A 16,950-nucleotide genomic window follows, 5' to 3' on the forward strand; every position below is an offset into this window, starting at 1 on the left:
ATCCTATGTTTGTGTATTCAAAATAGCTATTTTCTTCCCCCTTTGCCTAGGGAATTTGCAGGTAAAAGACAACACATTAAAAAAATCCCTGTCTCTTATGTTTTTTTTCTGTAATTTTGATCTGACTAAAACCAAAATGTTATTACAAATTATCATTCAGACAGGATAGAGGAACAAAAGAAATATAATGTTATAAGTTGAGGTAAATAGCGTAGATATGCAGATGAGAGATGGAAATAATGAGGGATATACTGTCCTTCTTTCTCCTTTCATCTGGTTAACCAGCTGGAAACAAAAAATGAAGTGTGTGCTTGCTGTGCCTACTGATAGAGGTTCATTAACCAAGTATATAATCATAGAATCATAGAATCATAGAATCGCAAGGTTGGAAATGACTTGCAAGATCATCTAGTCCAACCGTCCTCCCACTACCATTGCTATCACAAGCCTCTAAACCATATCTCGTAGCTCCAAAGTAGTTAGTGGAAGAGGCTGTTTTAAGTAAATGAACTTAATTTAATACTTTTAAGGGGTGTTTTGAGTGGCATTTTTTTTTGTTTTTGTAATCCTGTTGAGGACAGCCAAGACTGGGTTAGTTTGTTTATTTGTTTTACATCAGTAGATCTAATCATAGAATCATATCGTAGAATCATAGAATGTCCTAGGTTGAAAAGGACCTCAGAGACCATCTAGTTCAACCCCCCTGTTTATATGCAGGGTCACCAACCACCACACCAAGCTGTTCAGAGTCACATCCAGCCTGGCCTTGAATGCCTCCAGGAATGGGGCATCCACAACCTCCTTGGGCAATCTGTTCCAGTGCGTCACCACCGTCTGTGTGAAAAAATTTCCCCTAACAGCTTACCTAAACCTCCCCTGTCTCAGTTTAAAACCATTCCCCCTTGCCCTATCACTTTCCACCCTCGTAAACAGCCATTTCCCCTCCTGTTTATACGCTTCCTTCAAGTATTGGAAGGCCACAATGAGGTCTCCCCAGAGCCTTCTCTTCTCCAAGCTAAAAAAGCCCAGTTCCCTCAACCTTTGCTCATAGAAGAGGTGCTCCAGCCCTCTGATCATCTTAGTGGCCCTCCTCTGAACCGCTCCAAGAGCTCCACATCTTTCTTGTGTTGGAGGCCTCAGGCCTGGACGCAGTACTCCAGATGGGGCCTCACAAGAGCTGGGTAGAGGGGGACAATCACCTCCCCCTCCCTGCTGGCCACTCCTATTTTAATGCAGCCCAGCACAGTTGGCCTTCTGGGCTGCAAGCGCACACTGCTGGCTCATGTCCAGCTTTTCATCCACCAGGACCTTCTCCACAGGGCTGCTCTCAAGGAGTTCTTCTCCCAGTCTGTATAAATACCTGGGGTTGCCCAGGCCCAAGTGCAGCACGTTGCACTTGGCCTTGTTGAACCTCATGAGGTTTTCATGGCCCACTTCTCCAGCTTGTCCAGGTCCCTCTGGATGGCTTCCCTTCCCTCCACTGTATTGGCTGCACCACTTGGCTTGGTGTCATCTTCAGACTTGTTGAAGGTGCGCTTGATGACATCGTCTATGTCATTGATGAAGATCGTTTTTTTTTATCTGGAATTCTTTTGATCTGTAACAATACTTGTAAGCACCTTATATAAATGTAACTGACTGTGAACTGGTAAATTCAGGACAGACTATAATCCCACAGTCAGCTTTTTTGTGTCTGTTTAAATCTGTAAAGATTGCCACAAATGAAAACCTGCAACAAGATGGTCAACAGCAGTCCTGCAGCAAGAAGAGGTGCCTGTTGCATTACTCAAGTACCAATTTCACTGCTGTTAATTTGTTCAATGGATACATCATCCATTTAGAACACTAATCTAAACCAAATCTAATAGTTCAAGTATTTGTACAATCTTTTGGCTCAATACCATAGCCATGTTTCTGCTGTAATCACTTGCAAAGAAATAGAAGACTCTGTCACATCATCATACACTTTTCAGAGCAAGAGTATCATTAAAAGAGCGGATCATGTTTTCACAGTATGTATTCCATGCAATTTGTAAACTCAGGCACGCAACATCAAATTGCTTAAATTTCTTAGGAAATGAAAAAGAAAATTGTTCAGAAGTCAGGAATTTTTCTTTTAACGGGAAATTCAGATTCCAGAACCACTTCTACAACAACAAGAGCTACTTATGGCACACATCATGGCCACAATATCACAAATATACTAGATTTCAATTACAGGAAATGCTTTGAATAGTGCAAATACTGCAAATAGTGCAAATATTGCGGTTATACAACTGTATACACTTGGTTATCTAAGGCAACTGCCAACTTTAAGAGTCACTACTAACGTATGTACTCGCAAACTTTCTCAACATAGTTAATTTTTTTTTGGTAAATATATTTAAAGTAAGCCTATTTAATGTGCATGATGGAAAACACTGTAACTGAGAGGTACCATTTATTCATGAGCTCAAGCTGCCTTCTCCAGACACCTCAATACCGCATCTGTCCTTTCTCCGTTTATTTGGCTCAGTCAGCCTTATTGGACACCAATGTGGCACTCTTGCGGTGAAGGCTCTTGTCTCGTTTCGAAACAATGAATTCCCTATGCTTCGGTTTATACTGTCACTTTTTTTTCCTAGTTAATGATAGTCAAAATGTGTTTATCTGACCTGGTTTTGTCTTCTCATATATCTCAAAAGAATGCATTTTTAAATACGCTAGAATGTTGCATAGAAAGATGCCACTGCTGGGTTATTGTTTGTTTTTTTTTTTTAACTGAGATACGAAAGGACTATTTCTACAACACGTATTTCCATGTGTTTGACAGTAAACCAAGTGGCATCAAATTCACAACTGAACTGTGATTTTCGTTTTGAAAAACATAATAGAGTTTACATGATTTGTAGTAATAAATTAAGTGAAAATGCATAAACCTACACAAACATACTTCCTTTCTGTCACCATAGCTGATCACCATCTGTACAGTGCACAAAATGAACTCAGCAGAGATCTCTCTACAAACTGATTATGGCACTGAGTGCAACCTCAGCAAGTTTGCAGATGATACCAAGCTGAGTGGTGCATTCGATACAACAGAAAGGAGGGAAGCCATTCAGAGGGACCTGGACAGGCTGGAGAAGTGAGCCCATGAAAACCTCATGAGGTTCAACAAGGCCAAGTGCAACGTGCTGCACTTGGGCCTGGGCAACCCCAGGTGTTTATACAGACTGGGAGAACTCCTTGAGAGCTGCCCTGTGGAGAAGGACCTGGGGGTCCTGGTGGACGAAAAGCTGGACATGAGCCAGCAGTGTGCGCTTGCAGCCCAGAAGGCCAACTGTTCTGGGCTGCATTAAAATAGGAGTGGCCAGCAGGGAGAGGGAGGTGATTGTCCCCCTCTACCCAGCTCTTGTGACTCTTAGATGGTCTTTGAAGTCCTTTTCAACCCAGGCCAATCTATGAATTGAGGTAATTTGAGAAAAGGGTTGATTTGTCTTACAGGACAACTGTTGTTAGTGGAATCTTCAAGGCCGAGATATTCCACTGTTATAGAAAGAATGTTACAATTATCTGGCATTTTGGAAGGTATAATTGATTCACATTTGCAGTAAAAATTGTTGAATGATAATAAAATTATGAAATTTTATGTTACTGTTTTTAGTTGAACTTAGTAGAACTTCACTGTACTTTGTAATAATGGGTTTCCAGGTACAAATTGTAAATTAAGGTTGTAATTTGCTTGCAGATTCTGAGAGACAACAGCATTTTTATACGTGATTGCAAATACTTGATAATAATTGTTCCATGTTCTTGCTAATTTGATTAGTCTTAGGAGGAAATGAATTAAATTTGGTTGGGGGGGTGGGGAACATGAGATTGACAAAGGTATTCCTATATGGTGCCAAAAAAAAAAAAAAGGAAGATAACACTGCACTTACTGGCACGATCAATTCCAAATAAATGTAATAAACACATACATTTCTATTCAGATATTGAATGAAGATTCATGGTGAGACATGCTAAAACTGGTACTAGCATTTGTCATGTTTTGTGGCACTTTGTTGTTAATTGTTTGCCCTTAGCTATCATCTGAATGGCTAAACAACTGTGAAATCAGATAAAAGAAATGAGCAAGTTGTATTATCTAGGAGAAATAACTTTGAAAAATTCTTGGGAGCTTTGGAAGAAAACAGAGAGAAACAGTAAAAGAAAGGAATGTGAGGGAACTTGAATTAGAACAAAAAGCATTGCTCTCAGGAAATTTTTGGCTGAATGCCAGACTTGCTGGAAATTCTGGGGAAAGATGGGCACGTCCTGACTGACTGCTTGGAAGACAACTCAGTAAAACAGTCTTGACATATAAATACCTCAAGAGAACAGACAATCTTCATGTACTGCCTGCACGTAATTTCTTTTAAATATCACTGCTATTTCTCTCCAGAAGGATTATGGCTGCTTTACAAGGTACCTGATTGTATTCCAAGAGTAAGAGTAACGCTAAAAATTTTCTTAGCAGTAATAATTTTGTATCACTAATGCAGTTTATGTAAATACAGGGTGACCCTCTAAATTCTTTACAAAAGAATTGCTTGCCTGTTTTAAACATGGCTATTTGGTTTACTGGTGCAACAGTAGCTGACTGGTGTTCTGTTACATAGGAGATAGTATTTTATGGGAATAATTCCAGTAATCATAAATTCTGTGAGGAGCCTTTTTTTCATAGCTTAATGTACACTTGAAATGCTCTAAACCTGGTAAAAACAGATGAGTAAAATCTAGCCCTGTTCTGAGGATGAGTGAAATGTCAATGTAGTTAACCTGATTTTAGTCTGGATTGCCAAAGCTGAAAGTCTAAGGTTGTTGGTTGATGGTAGGTTGTAGACAGGAAAGCTGGTGTTACCCAGTTTTAATCTGCTGAACAAACATAATGACTGTTCTGTGTTGTTGTTTGATCACGTTTGTAAGTGAAGAGAGTTTATCAGTGTTTGACAGACTTCTGACTTAAGTCTACCCTTTTGCAAATGTGTTGAGTACATTTCTGTGCTACCGCATTGAAAAAGCATTTTGTACTCATTCAGATAATTGTTCAATGCAGCTATGTTAATGACATTTAGGGCTAAGTTTAGCAAGAACTGAGTAACTGTTACTTGATTAATAGGGGTGAGGTTAATAAAGCAGTGACCATGCTGTTTCCACAGAAGATGACATTTTTCTTCCTCTTCTGACAATTTGCTTGGTGAATTAAAAAAAAAAAAAAAAAAAAAAGGGAAAAAGAAAAAGAAAGAAAAACCATCTGAATTGCTCCATGTATGTAAATGTCAGCCTTTCTATTTGAATTGCAAATATTTCAGTAAAATAGCCTACTGTTGAATTTGTTCAATAAATAGAGCTCTTTCAGATTGAGAGAATTACAGTTAACTCCACTAGCCCATGCTCTCTCTTCAGTGCTGGAGTTCAACAGCAAAGCTGTGGTAGAGCCTCTGCCACGTTAAAGTTCTCTTTCCTCAAAATACTCTGAGTTTGCCATGATAGTGTGAAGGGACATCAGAAATAAAGCAACATTAGAATTGTTAAATTAAGTGACCTGAGTACTTAGCTGAGCAGCTATGTATCCACTTTTAGTAGGCTGAATTACTCCCATTGGATATATGAATAATTAACTTGGATTTACAGTAATCCATCTAGTGACAATTATAAAAGAGCCCAGTGTACATGTGAGCTCTGTTCCAAAAGTAATGCCTCCTATTTTATTATTTTGGCATATTATGTTAGAGGTGAATGTTGGTGGTATAACAGTAAAGCTTGAACCTTCTCAGCAAAATTTCTTTAAATTTTGCTGCCATGTGACAGATTACAACAGAGATGCAGTCTGACAAATGAAAGTGCATATGAAGCAGAAGTGTGTGAATAAATTCCTTCATGTGGAAAAAATTGCATCTAGTGACATTCATCAACACTTGCTGAATGTTTAGGGAGATCTAATTGTGGTTGTTAGCACAGTGAAATGGTGGGTGTAGTGTTTCAACAGTGATGACTGCATAGGTAGTACAAGCCATGTTCCAGATGGCCATGCACAACTGTTACACCACAAAATGAAGAATATCTCCATCAGTTGATCACAGGGAACTGTGCGTGAAACTGAATATTGGCTGCAGTATGTTTGAAACGTTGATGGCAAAGTTGGAATATTGCAAAGTTTGTGCAAGGTGGATCCCACAAATGCTGGGACAGAAAAAATGCCATCTGCAAGTTTTTCAGGGCCTATTGAGCCAATATGACCCTTAAGGTGACAGTATCTTGGATTGCATCCTCTCTGGTGATGAGACGTGGTGTCACCACTACAGGCTGGAGTCAAAATGACAGTCCATGGAGTGGCAACATGAAAATTCCCCTGCGAAGAATAAGTTCAAGGTGCAGACCTCAGTGGATAAAGTGATGTCTTTTGGGATAGGAAAGGAATGATCCTTCAGAATTTACTAGAATCTAGACAAACTATCAGCCTTTATCGCTGACTACACTAAAGGCTTGAACTTCCTGAGTCAGGCCAGAGAAGTAGAAAATCTTTCTTTTGCTATATGATAACACCAGGCCTTATACCATTTTGAAGATCTTGGAGCATGTTGCCAATCTTGCCTGGACTATCCTTTCACACCCACTATATAGTCTGGATTTGGCACCTGCTGATTTCCATCTGTTCAGGCTGATGAAAAATGGAATGGACTGCATGGACAACATTTTCCTAGCAAGAGTGCCATCACAGCAGCTTTGAAGCAGTGGATCATCCCTGCTGGTGCAGATTTTTTACACGTACAGCATGCAGAGTTCTTATTCATGGCTGGTGAAAATGCATAGTAAATGATGGTGACTATGTTGAAAACAAGTGCTTTGTAGATGAAAATTTGCTCTAACAAATAGTGTTGTTGTTCTCTTTATATCAGTTGTAGTTTCCATTGAAATAAATAGAAGATATTACTTTTGGAGCAACCTACACATCAATTTTTATTTCCTTTTTTTCTTCTCTGAACTTAGGCTTAGGAACTTCTCTGAACTGGGCTTAGGGTTGGGGAGGAAGATTAGTGAAGTGCAAGGTGAGGGCCATGTGGAAGCTGTGAAATAGTCTGTGTTTGGTTTGGTTTACTTAACAATTTATAAAAGTCTTTTTGGGTGGAAATTTTAGACATATATAGTATGCATAATAATGTTATGTTAGAACATAAGAAATTGAAATAGACCTGAGAAAAATATTGAACATTTGTCCAGATTGTATTCATCAGAGGATGAATTAAATTAATTGTGTGCAGAAATAAACCAACAGATAGGCAGTGATTGCCAGTGTTCTTTGTTTTTTAAAAATCCACTGTTAGTAGCATGCTCATTGTTTATATCATTTTAAAAAACTCTTTACTTATTCAACTGATAATTCTGTAATGTTTAGTGAATATAATTAACAAGGTGTCTTCTGATTCTAGGCTTACTTTTTTAGACCTGATAATGGCAAAAGTGAGTGAGAAGAACTCAGTTACCAGTGAAGAAATGAATGCGTTCATGAGACATGCTGATTTCCTTGCAGGCTGTTTCCAAGAGAAATGTGAAGCTGTGCTCAAGCTGACTTCTGCAGCAGATGCAGAAGATGAGGTATGATTAATTAAAACGAACATGTTACAATATTAGGATGTGAAGTGGTGAATTGCTACTTGACTGCATTCCCAAGCTTCCTTTGTATGAGGAAAGCAGTAATAGAGTTCACAGTTTTAGGGCTGTCTGTTTTTGTACAATAATTGATAGCTATTTCAATTAATATTTAATATGCTAGTAAGCTCCCCAGCACTAATTTTTTGGAAATGCATTTGGCTGCTTGTTGGGCAGATGTTCCCTGACTGTTCAGGACCTGGAATGTAAGTTCTCTTCATGGAATGCACATGTAATCAGCTCATTGCAAGGTTGCTGTCTGAAATGTTTTGTGACTCACCATGGAATGGAGGGTTTTAATTGCTGACTCTTCCCTGTTTCTATGTGATCTGGGGTTCTTTGGTGGACCTTCATTCTTCTCAAAAGGTGGCACTCCTGGGGTTAGCTTGGGTTCTCAGTTTGAAGTTGCGGAGCTTACTGGATTCTTAGTGGCAAATAACTCCTGTCTCCTGAGCCCTCAGACACTTGCCTCAACTCCAGTGCAGTTGGAAGAAATTTATTATTGCTTCAGACTTAATGAAGTGTTTCTGTTGAGGATGGCCACAATAAATTCCCTTTGCAAGCTAAATAGGAAAGATTTTATGGGTCACAAGTGGCTTGTGGGCTGCACTTTGGGAGCCTCAGATACAGAGCTGAGTTCTGGATGGTCTTATTTTATTTCCTTCTTATGAAGTATCCAAGAGTTGCTGGCAACTTGCCACACCATATTGTACACTATGGAGATTTAGACCATCTAAGAGTAAAGGTCTTTTCAAATTATTTGGTGTCCAGTTTTTCCTTTTACTTTCAACAAGCTTCTCAAAGACGTCACCAATGTGTTTGGGAGTGCAGAACAATTAACACCATATCTTGCAGTGAGCTTTTTTGTGTTGTGCTTTAGGTGATTATATTCTAAGCAGGTAGTGACAGTAATATCGGTCTCTATTCTTGATGTCTTTCATAGATTTTTAGTTTTTCAGCTCAACTGAAGATGAGTTGTTCTTTTAAGACAGTGAGACAGAATACTCAAAGCCTGAGAAAAGAAATACACCAAATTAGTTGAATACTGATTAATTACTTAGTTTCAGAAGTGTAATTAACAGATTTCCTTAATAATGAAAAGCTATATTTAAAAAGAAGTCACAGCTGGCTTCTGCCTTTTCATAGGGCCAATGTAGTACATTGTGTGTACTTGGAAGTATTTTATGGCTAAAATTAAGCTGTAATAGTTGATTTTGTAGAAGTAGTTCTGAACAGCTGTCATAATTGTAAGTGGAAAGTAGTGATTTTTATATGTTTTTACATGATGTGTTGCACTTCCTTACTATTTTTTTCTAGTTTAAATTTTATTAGTATTTTACATGTATGTTGAGAAGTGCTATGAATATACACCTAAAATCACCTTAGGAGGAGGTGATAGCTGTGTGCATAAGAAAAAAAAAAAAAAAGAGAAAAAATCACTGGAATCCTTTCCTTATTTTCAAAGGAGGGGTTTTCACTTCTTGTGCTTCCCCTGAAACACTACTGACTGCACAGTAAAGCTAAACTGCATTTCCAAACTTAATTGATTACTTCTGGAAAAGGTATCAGCTTGACGTGAGAGGAAATATGCTGAGATAGTTCCATCTTTTTTTATTCTTCATTTTTTTTCTTTTTAATCCTGTATGGTTCCTTTCAGTATTAAGTATTCAGTGGTTTCAGTTCTTGGAAAAAAACATTTGTTTGCAGCTAGCAGAAGGAGGCCTCTGTCCAGCTTGAATCTTTTGGGCCAACAGTATTGAGAATAGTAATATTCTCAATATATAATGTCCAGCTGACACTGACTTTTTATCCTTTTCACACATAAGTATGGTATATGAGAGGCTCATTTAAGGATCACAAAATAAGCCATAAGCCATAAAGAGCTTAATATAGTGAAATAAATGGCAGCGTGTTGGTTTTTTTAAGTGTATACTGATTTGTATATTGATTGTATGCATTTATTCATGATACATGCTTGCCATAGGTAAAGAAAAAATCCAGATAAATTCATTAAGCTGTTTCTTGTTAGAAATGATGAAAAACAGTACCAATTTCTCTTTAATTAGGTAAACATTTTAGGTTTTGCCTAAGAATGGTATTTAAATGGAGGGGAAAAAAAGAGCAATTGTGTACAATGCCTGTCATTTAAAATGCTTTATTCAGCATCTGTGATATTAAACTAAACTCTGCCTGGACTTCCATTTGGCCCTGAGGCTAAGCGCCTTTGTCAGGCAATGCCTGCACTAGGAAGCTGACATGGCCTCCACAGCTAGGAGGCCACATTTGAAAACTGCCTTCTGGGAATAGTCTTTGACCAGGCCCAACTCCCAGAGTGCTGTCTCAGGGGTCAGGTTCACTGCTAAATTTATTATATGTAGATGCTGCTTTTTTTTCATAAGGAACATTAGGTCTTGTACCTTCTGTCTCAAATCAATGAGAAGTTAATTCCATGCTTCTGCAGTGTTTAAACCAATGTTTAAATAGCTTTTCATTACAAGCCTGACTTCAACATTAATTTGTTTTCACTAGTTTTCAGCTTGTAAAATAAAACACTTCCCTAGATTTCTCTTTATAAAGAACATCTTTTCTGGATCTCTCTGAAAATATGTTCAAAAAACTTTTCAGTAATTTCATTGCTTACTTCTCAGATTATATCCAAATTATGATGGCTGTCAGTTTTTAAAACATTTTGCATTCTGAATAGCTTATTGTCTTTGAGTTGCTAAGGAAATATTCTATCTTATTACCTTTCTTTTGTGCAGCCATAGAGAAACCTGAAAAGGTTTGAAACACGGGTTTGAAAAAATAGGTATGTGTACATGTGCAAAAATGTATGTATATTCGAGCTTCATAAGTAGATAAGAATTTGTGGCTTTATTTGTGCTTTCTAAGCAATCCTCTTTTCAAATCCAAGTGGAACTGTGGTGGACCTGAGACAAACGATGAGAAAGGAGGAAGGAAGAGAGAGTAGTGCAGAGAAGTATGGAGAGAGCAGTGAACAAAGGTGTTTTCTTCTTTCGTTCTATTTCTTTTATTTTATTTTCCTTTATTCTTATTTTCTTTTTTCCTTTCCCCCCCCCCCCTTTTTTTTGTTTTTTTTTTTTTAAAGGAGAGAGGAATAGCGTGGTGGTAATGAAAAGTGAAAAAGCATAAGAATGAGAAATAAGTAAGGTGTGGCTTTTCCCAGTATTATCTACTACAGACCTTTATCATGTAAGTGGGCAGAAAGTGGGGTACACATGGGCAGCAAAGGCTGCTGTATCTTCCTAGAGTGATTTATGGCTGCCATTGACACTTGTCTGCTTTACAGGTGTTAAGCAGGTAACTCAGTCTTGTCGTAAAGTCTAACTCTGTGCCCAAGAAGTTGCAGATTTTACCTCTTTGGAGGTACTGAGAGGCTGCACAGATGTCCTGGGTATCCCACACAGGGTGTCCTTTCTGGAGCAGGGATTGGAGCAGATGGACCTAGAGGACCCTGCCAACTTAAACCAATCTGTGATTCTATGATAAATTTTGCAAAAAGATCAGTGTTAAGTGTACAAGCTGAAGAGGATGTTGGTTATGCTACAGTCTTGTTACAGTGCAATATGAGATGAAAAATGCAAATACCTTATTGCTTTCTTTGAAATACAGTTGAAGTATGCTAATTTTATTCTAGTACAATGACCAATTTATTCAAAGACTGTTTCTGTGTTACAGAAAGCACTTTACTGAATTAATTCAGGGCAAGTTGAGTTGTACACTTATGTGAGGAAGAAAGTCGAAATACAATTTTAGCATCTGGCCTCTATACCCATTTCTGTTGTCAAAGGTTGTTGGAAGTAATAAAGAATGTTATATTCGTAGTCCTTAACATTAAACACTCTTGCTGATTCTTTAAATTATGCTGTATTGTTTTTATATGGATTCAAAAATATAATGATATTTGTATGTAAAGGTATTATTTTCCTGGATGTAAAGAAAACAAGACAGAAATAGTTAATGTGGTCTGTGTATGGGTCTTTTTAAGGCTACTTTCAGTTTACATACCACACCTTCTGTGCCATCTTCTTGCAGTCACAATATGGTTCTTGAGTAATATGTGTGTTCAGAATCTTACTATTCATTCCTACGGGAGTGGATTGTCATTCTAAACGTGCGTCAATATAGCCTGTGAGAAAATATAGTTCTCTAGTTGAATAAATAATGCACAAATAAGATTGTGTCTCATACCTAACCAAAATGCTGCATCTGTGATCCGAATCCTATTTACCCAAGAATAATGTAAATTCTCGCAGCCAAAGTTCATTTGACCACAGAACTTTACAGAATTCCTGCGGATAACAAATTGGTGTCTTGCAGGCGGTGTCTGTGTCTTTAAAGTGGGACGGTCCTACTGAATAAAGTCAAAGAAAACATTTATACAGAAATAATTTTCTCAGCTAGTAATTTTCTGCTTTTCTGCTTGTGGAAGCTACTGTGTTTTTGTTAAAAACATCCGTTATGCCTCTGTTTTGTTTTCCCCATGATTTTTCAAGGCACGTATAACACTGTTAGACCGTAGAAAATAAATTATTTCAATGTAATGCATTGTTGTAGAAAGATCCCTTTCTTTGCACAGATTCTTAGTGGCTATGAAGAAGACGAAAGAAGGCGGCAAAAAGAAACTGAGGTTCCAAGAATTTTTGTCCTCTGACAGATAGTTGAACTTTTATATTCTTACGATATCGTTCATAAAACATTTTCAGAAATGTAGTTTTCATTTATAGGAAGCCCTGGTCACAATTCGGCTTCTTGACATTCTTTGTGAAATGACATCAAACAATGAACAACTAGAGTATCTGCAGACCTTGCCTGATTTGCTTCAAACAGCCATAGGTAAGTGAAAGCCACAGTTTATTAGCAGTTGGCTTGCTCCAAATCATGTTGCTCTGTGAATGAAAACATGTTTTTCACAACTGGTAGCAATTTTGATTTTGACCTTCTAAAAAAAATAAATAGGAGATTGAATTAATGTACATTTTCAAATATTTGATTTGTTCCTGGAATTTTTTTGCTGCTCAGCTTGCTCTGTTGGCTCCTATTACCCAACAGAGCCTTTATTCAACTCTCAGCTCTGCACTATTTATACAGTAAAAGTTGTGCAAAAAGAAGTGCTTCCACTGTTCTTCCATGGACTGAATGTGTGAAGAAGTACCTCGAAAAGTGGAAAAGATAATTCTCCAAGCCTCTTTCCTTCTTTTTCCCGAATTCCTGAAACTAAGTACAGTTCAAGTTTTAGCCAAATTCTGTGACTTTGGAAGTTTAGTATGAAGGAAACTTTCCTCTGCTAAGAAACAACAAACTGAGAGTTGCTCACAAATGAAATTAAGCCAAGATGGTCCATAGAGACCCTATATACTCAGAGAGGAAGGAGGATGATATAACTGACATGACCTTCCTAAATTGTAGCACTGTCTCAGATTGACATGTAGTATCGTTTTCTGAATAACTTGTGAAAATTTGATGGATGTTAAAGAGAAATATGTAATACTAAAGGAAAAAGAAATGTAATACTAAAATGTGTGTAATACTGAAAATGGATGAAACACATGTTAATTATGAATATTTTGAGGTATTCTAGGGTTCAGGATAAATTAAAAAAACAACCTCTGTATTTGATTACAGGGGCATCTAGCACTTACCATAACATAAATTAGTATTTCCCAGTTTGCACAACTATGACAGTCGGTGTTTTGTAATTATAGGTCAGAGTGCAAGATGTGCAGAATATCCTTTCTCATACTATAGAGTTAGGAACAGATTGAAGAAGAGAGAAAAAAAGTAATTCCATAATTAATACGTATTTATGTATTATTTATAGAATTATTAACTAAGTTTTTCTAGAAATTTTCTATTTTAAATCAGAAATCAAATTGTATTTTCAATGCCAGAAGTCTCAATAGCCTACAAATTGTGACTCTGAGAGCAGAGATAGTCAGAACTACCCTTCGGACTTCATACATGAACTATGTAAGTGTGTAAAAAAAGATTCAGAAGTACCTTCTGGCCTTGAGAACAGCCTTGTATGGTTTACACTAGCACAAATTGAAAAATAAAAATTTATAAAACTTTCGAAGTTATTTTGATATAATCCTAAAAATATGAAATTTATTGACTTTCTTGAACCTAACAATTAGAAATGGTAGTATAGTTCTGTGCAAAGTAATGCTAATTTTTGTGTGGAAAATAATTTAAGTATTTTTGTTTTCTGTAGATACCCTGAGACTAACTCATCTTGCTGGAAAACAGGCTGTAAATATTTTCACCACCACACATGCTATGAAATGGCAAGAAGAAATTTCACATCCAGCTGTGGGTTTTAAAGCTCATCTCATTCGTTTGATTGGAAACTTGTGTTACAAAAATAAGGAAAACCAAGACAAGGTAAGTGTATACTTATTTCTCACAAAACTCTCATATATGAGCAGATGTGTACCGTTATCGGTGTGCCATATCATAACATCATGTGATGCACTGGGAGTTAAGGAGTTCATGCTCCAGTTCCAGGTGCCTGCCCCAGAAGAGAAGAAGAACCACATGCCCCAGAGGACTGTTTGCTGTTCTCTTATCATTTCTGCTCAGAGGGAAAAGAAGTAAAGGCCCTTCGTAGGTCATTTGCCCTTCCCTTTTTGATCTTGGCAGTGTGTGAGCTCCCTACATCGTCTCACCTCAGCATTAGAATAAGGGCTTCAGCTTTTGGACATTTTCTCTCAATTGTTTTTTTAGCTTCAGTTCTAATTATATCATATTATATTGTATTATAATGTGTTATCTTACATTCCAGTATCATATTTAGTAAATTATTTTGTTTCTCCTCAGGTTGTTGCCACTCTTTCGCTTTTAGGCCCATCTGTCTATCCTTTTCCTTTCCTGGGGGGTGGGTCCATGGGTCCCCCTGCCCTGCTAGTCATGGAACTGGGCTGAACCAGCCTGTAAACTGTTGACTCTAATTACTGATAAAAATATTTTGTTGATCTATAATTAGGGATTAAAATCAGTCTTGTAAAGGTTGGGGTTATTTTGGGGTGCTTTTGAGCTAATACAACAGATATGTTAAATTTTGTACAGAAATGTAATATGTCTGTCTACATTTTCACAGAATCTCAGAACTATAAGGGTTAGAAGGGATCTCTGGACATCTAGTCCAATTAGCCTGGCCAGGTTTTCTATAGCAGATTACACGGAAAAGCATCCAGGTGGGTTTTGAATATCTCCAAAGGAGACATCTTGTTCAAGTGTTCTGTCACCCTCAAAGTAAAGAAATTTTTCCTTATGTTCAGATGGAACTTCCTATGTTCGCTTCTGCCAAGTGCCCCTTGTTCTGTCACTGGGCATTGTTGAAAAGAGCCTGGCCCCATGCACTTCACTCCTGCACTTCAGATATTTATAAGCATTGGTAAAATTCCCCATCAGTCTTCTGTTCTCCAGGCTGAACCATCCTAGATCTCTCAGTTTCTATGTAAGGGAGATGCTTCAGGCCCCTATTCATTTTTGTGGCCCCCTGCTGGACTCTCTCTAGAAGATCCCTATCTTTCTTGAACTAAAGAGCCCAGAACTGGGTACAGTGCTCCAGATGCAGGTTCTCCAGGGCAGAGAGGAGGAAGAGGAGAACCTCCCTGGACCTTCTGGCCACACTCTTTTTAATGTGCCCCAGGATACCATTGGTCTTCTTGGCCACAAGAACACACTTCTGGCTCATGGTCAACCTCTTGTCCACTGGGACACCTAGGTCCTTCTTTGCAGAACTCCTTTCCAGAAGGAGTTAGTCCCTAACTGCATGCAGTTATTTCTCTAAAGGTGTAGGATTCTGCACTTGGCCTCAGAAGGCCCATTTCTCCATATCCATGCCTCACTGAATTTGCCTCAGTCCTATAAACTGCTTACCAATGCCCAATTTCTTTACTATTTTCATGTTTGCACTTCATTTAAAATGCTTGAATATAGATCTCATTTTGAAGGAAAAATGAATTATTGTACAAACTTCTTTAATTTTTGAGTTAGTGTCTACTGCTTTTTTTTTTCCCCCTTTGAATTTTTTCATGTAACTTCAAAAATACAGGTCTGCTTCTATCACATTACTTTGAACCCTTTATATTTGAAATTCCTGTATGGAAAATAAAGGACTTTTTTTCACAGTGAGGAAAAAGAGGGAACAGCAAAATGTTTTCAACTATGAAACCCTTTCCTCCAATTCTTGTTAGACTGCTCTAATTTCAGCAGGAATTGCAACTACAGAAAAATGTTGTCTTATGGTTTATTTGAATACTGAGAAGATCAAGTAGGTTATTGTGTACAAGGAAAAAAGGGGTGATTTTCCTTTATTCCTTTATTGCTTTATTAGCTTGAATCAAAGTTCTTAATGAAACAGTTTTTAGACTAAAGAATGAAAAGCATGGAAGAAAGACTGTCAAATTTGTAGGAAAGAATATAACAGTATTTTACCTTCCCTCTTACAGTAGTCAAATGAGACTAATTTCAACAAGTACTAAAAATACAGCAGTTAATAGTGTTTACTCTGCAGGAAGTTGCATATGATGAGATACTCTTGGTCTAATTCTGTGTTGATAGGGAGCTATTGAGAAAGTGAATACTGAAAAATCAGTTGGCTTCTGTTTACTAAATATTTTCTTTGTGATTTCTTCATTTTATAAAGATGCTAGTTTCTTTTTTACATAAAGCCATTAAATCTGATTTGAAGAAACTGCAGCACTTGAAATTAGACCTTTATAATTGGCACCAGGGTGTTATCACAGTGCATGTCCTTTTTCCTTTATTTTTTTCTCCAGGTGCATAGAAAGTTTAAAAATCTGACAAATGCTAGACTGTTTCATGCGTGCTAATGATGTGTGCATAGAACATATGAATGGGAAATGTGATAATGATGATCCTTCTCCCTTTTGTATTAATGTTTTGAATGAAAAATTTTAGTATTTCTGAAAAAAATAATAATTCTATTATAGGCTCTTGTACAGCTGCATCTCTGACTTTTTACAATGTAATAGGTGTTTATGCGAATGGAATATGTTTTTGTGGAATACCTGGAATATTCCAGGTGCAATATGTGAAATATTTTGTGGAATTATATTGAAGGATGTGAGGTGGAACTTCTCTAGGCAACCTGTTCCCGCGCCTTACCAGTAAAGAATTTCCTACTCATATCTAACTTAAATCTCTTCTTTTAGTATAAAACTGTTTCCCCTTGTCTTATCACTATTAGACCATGTAAAAAGTTCATCTCCTTCCTGTTTAGAAGCTCCC

The 16,950-nt window shown here is 37.4% G+C and overlaps 1 protein-coding gene across 2 annotated transcripts in view; it reads left to right on the forward strand.

Annotated features, from left to right (window-relative positions):
• ATXN10 (ataxin 10) overlaps positions 1 to 16,950 on the forward strand; it is a 96,033-nt gene that overhangs the window by 43,341 nt on the left and 35,742 nt on the right. For both annotated transcript variants that reach the window (XM_090147410.1, XM_031597248.2), the window contains exons 7-9: positions 7,452 to 7,617; positions 12,420 to 12,528; positions 13,907 to 14,076. In XM_090147410.1, coding sequence (XP_090003536.1) covers positions 7,452 to 7,617; positions 12,420 to 12,528; positions 13,907 to 14,076 — 445 coding nt within the window. The remainder of the gene's footprint in view (positions 1 to 7,451; positions 7,618 to 12,419; positions 12,529 to 13,906; positions 14,077 to 16,950) is intronic.

The sequence above is a fragment of the Phasianus colchicus genome, chromosome 1, assembly GCF_987193195.1.
Source record: "Phasianus colchicus chromosome 1, bPhaCol1.hap1.1, whole genome shotgun sequence".
NCBI lineage: Eukaryota > Metazoa > Chordata > Aves > Galliformes > Phasianidae > Phasianus > Phasianus colchicus.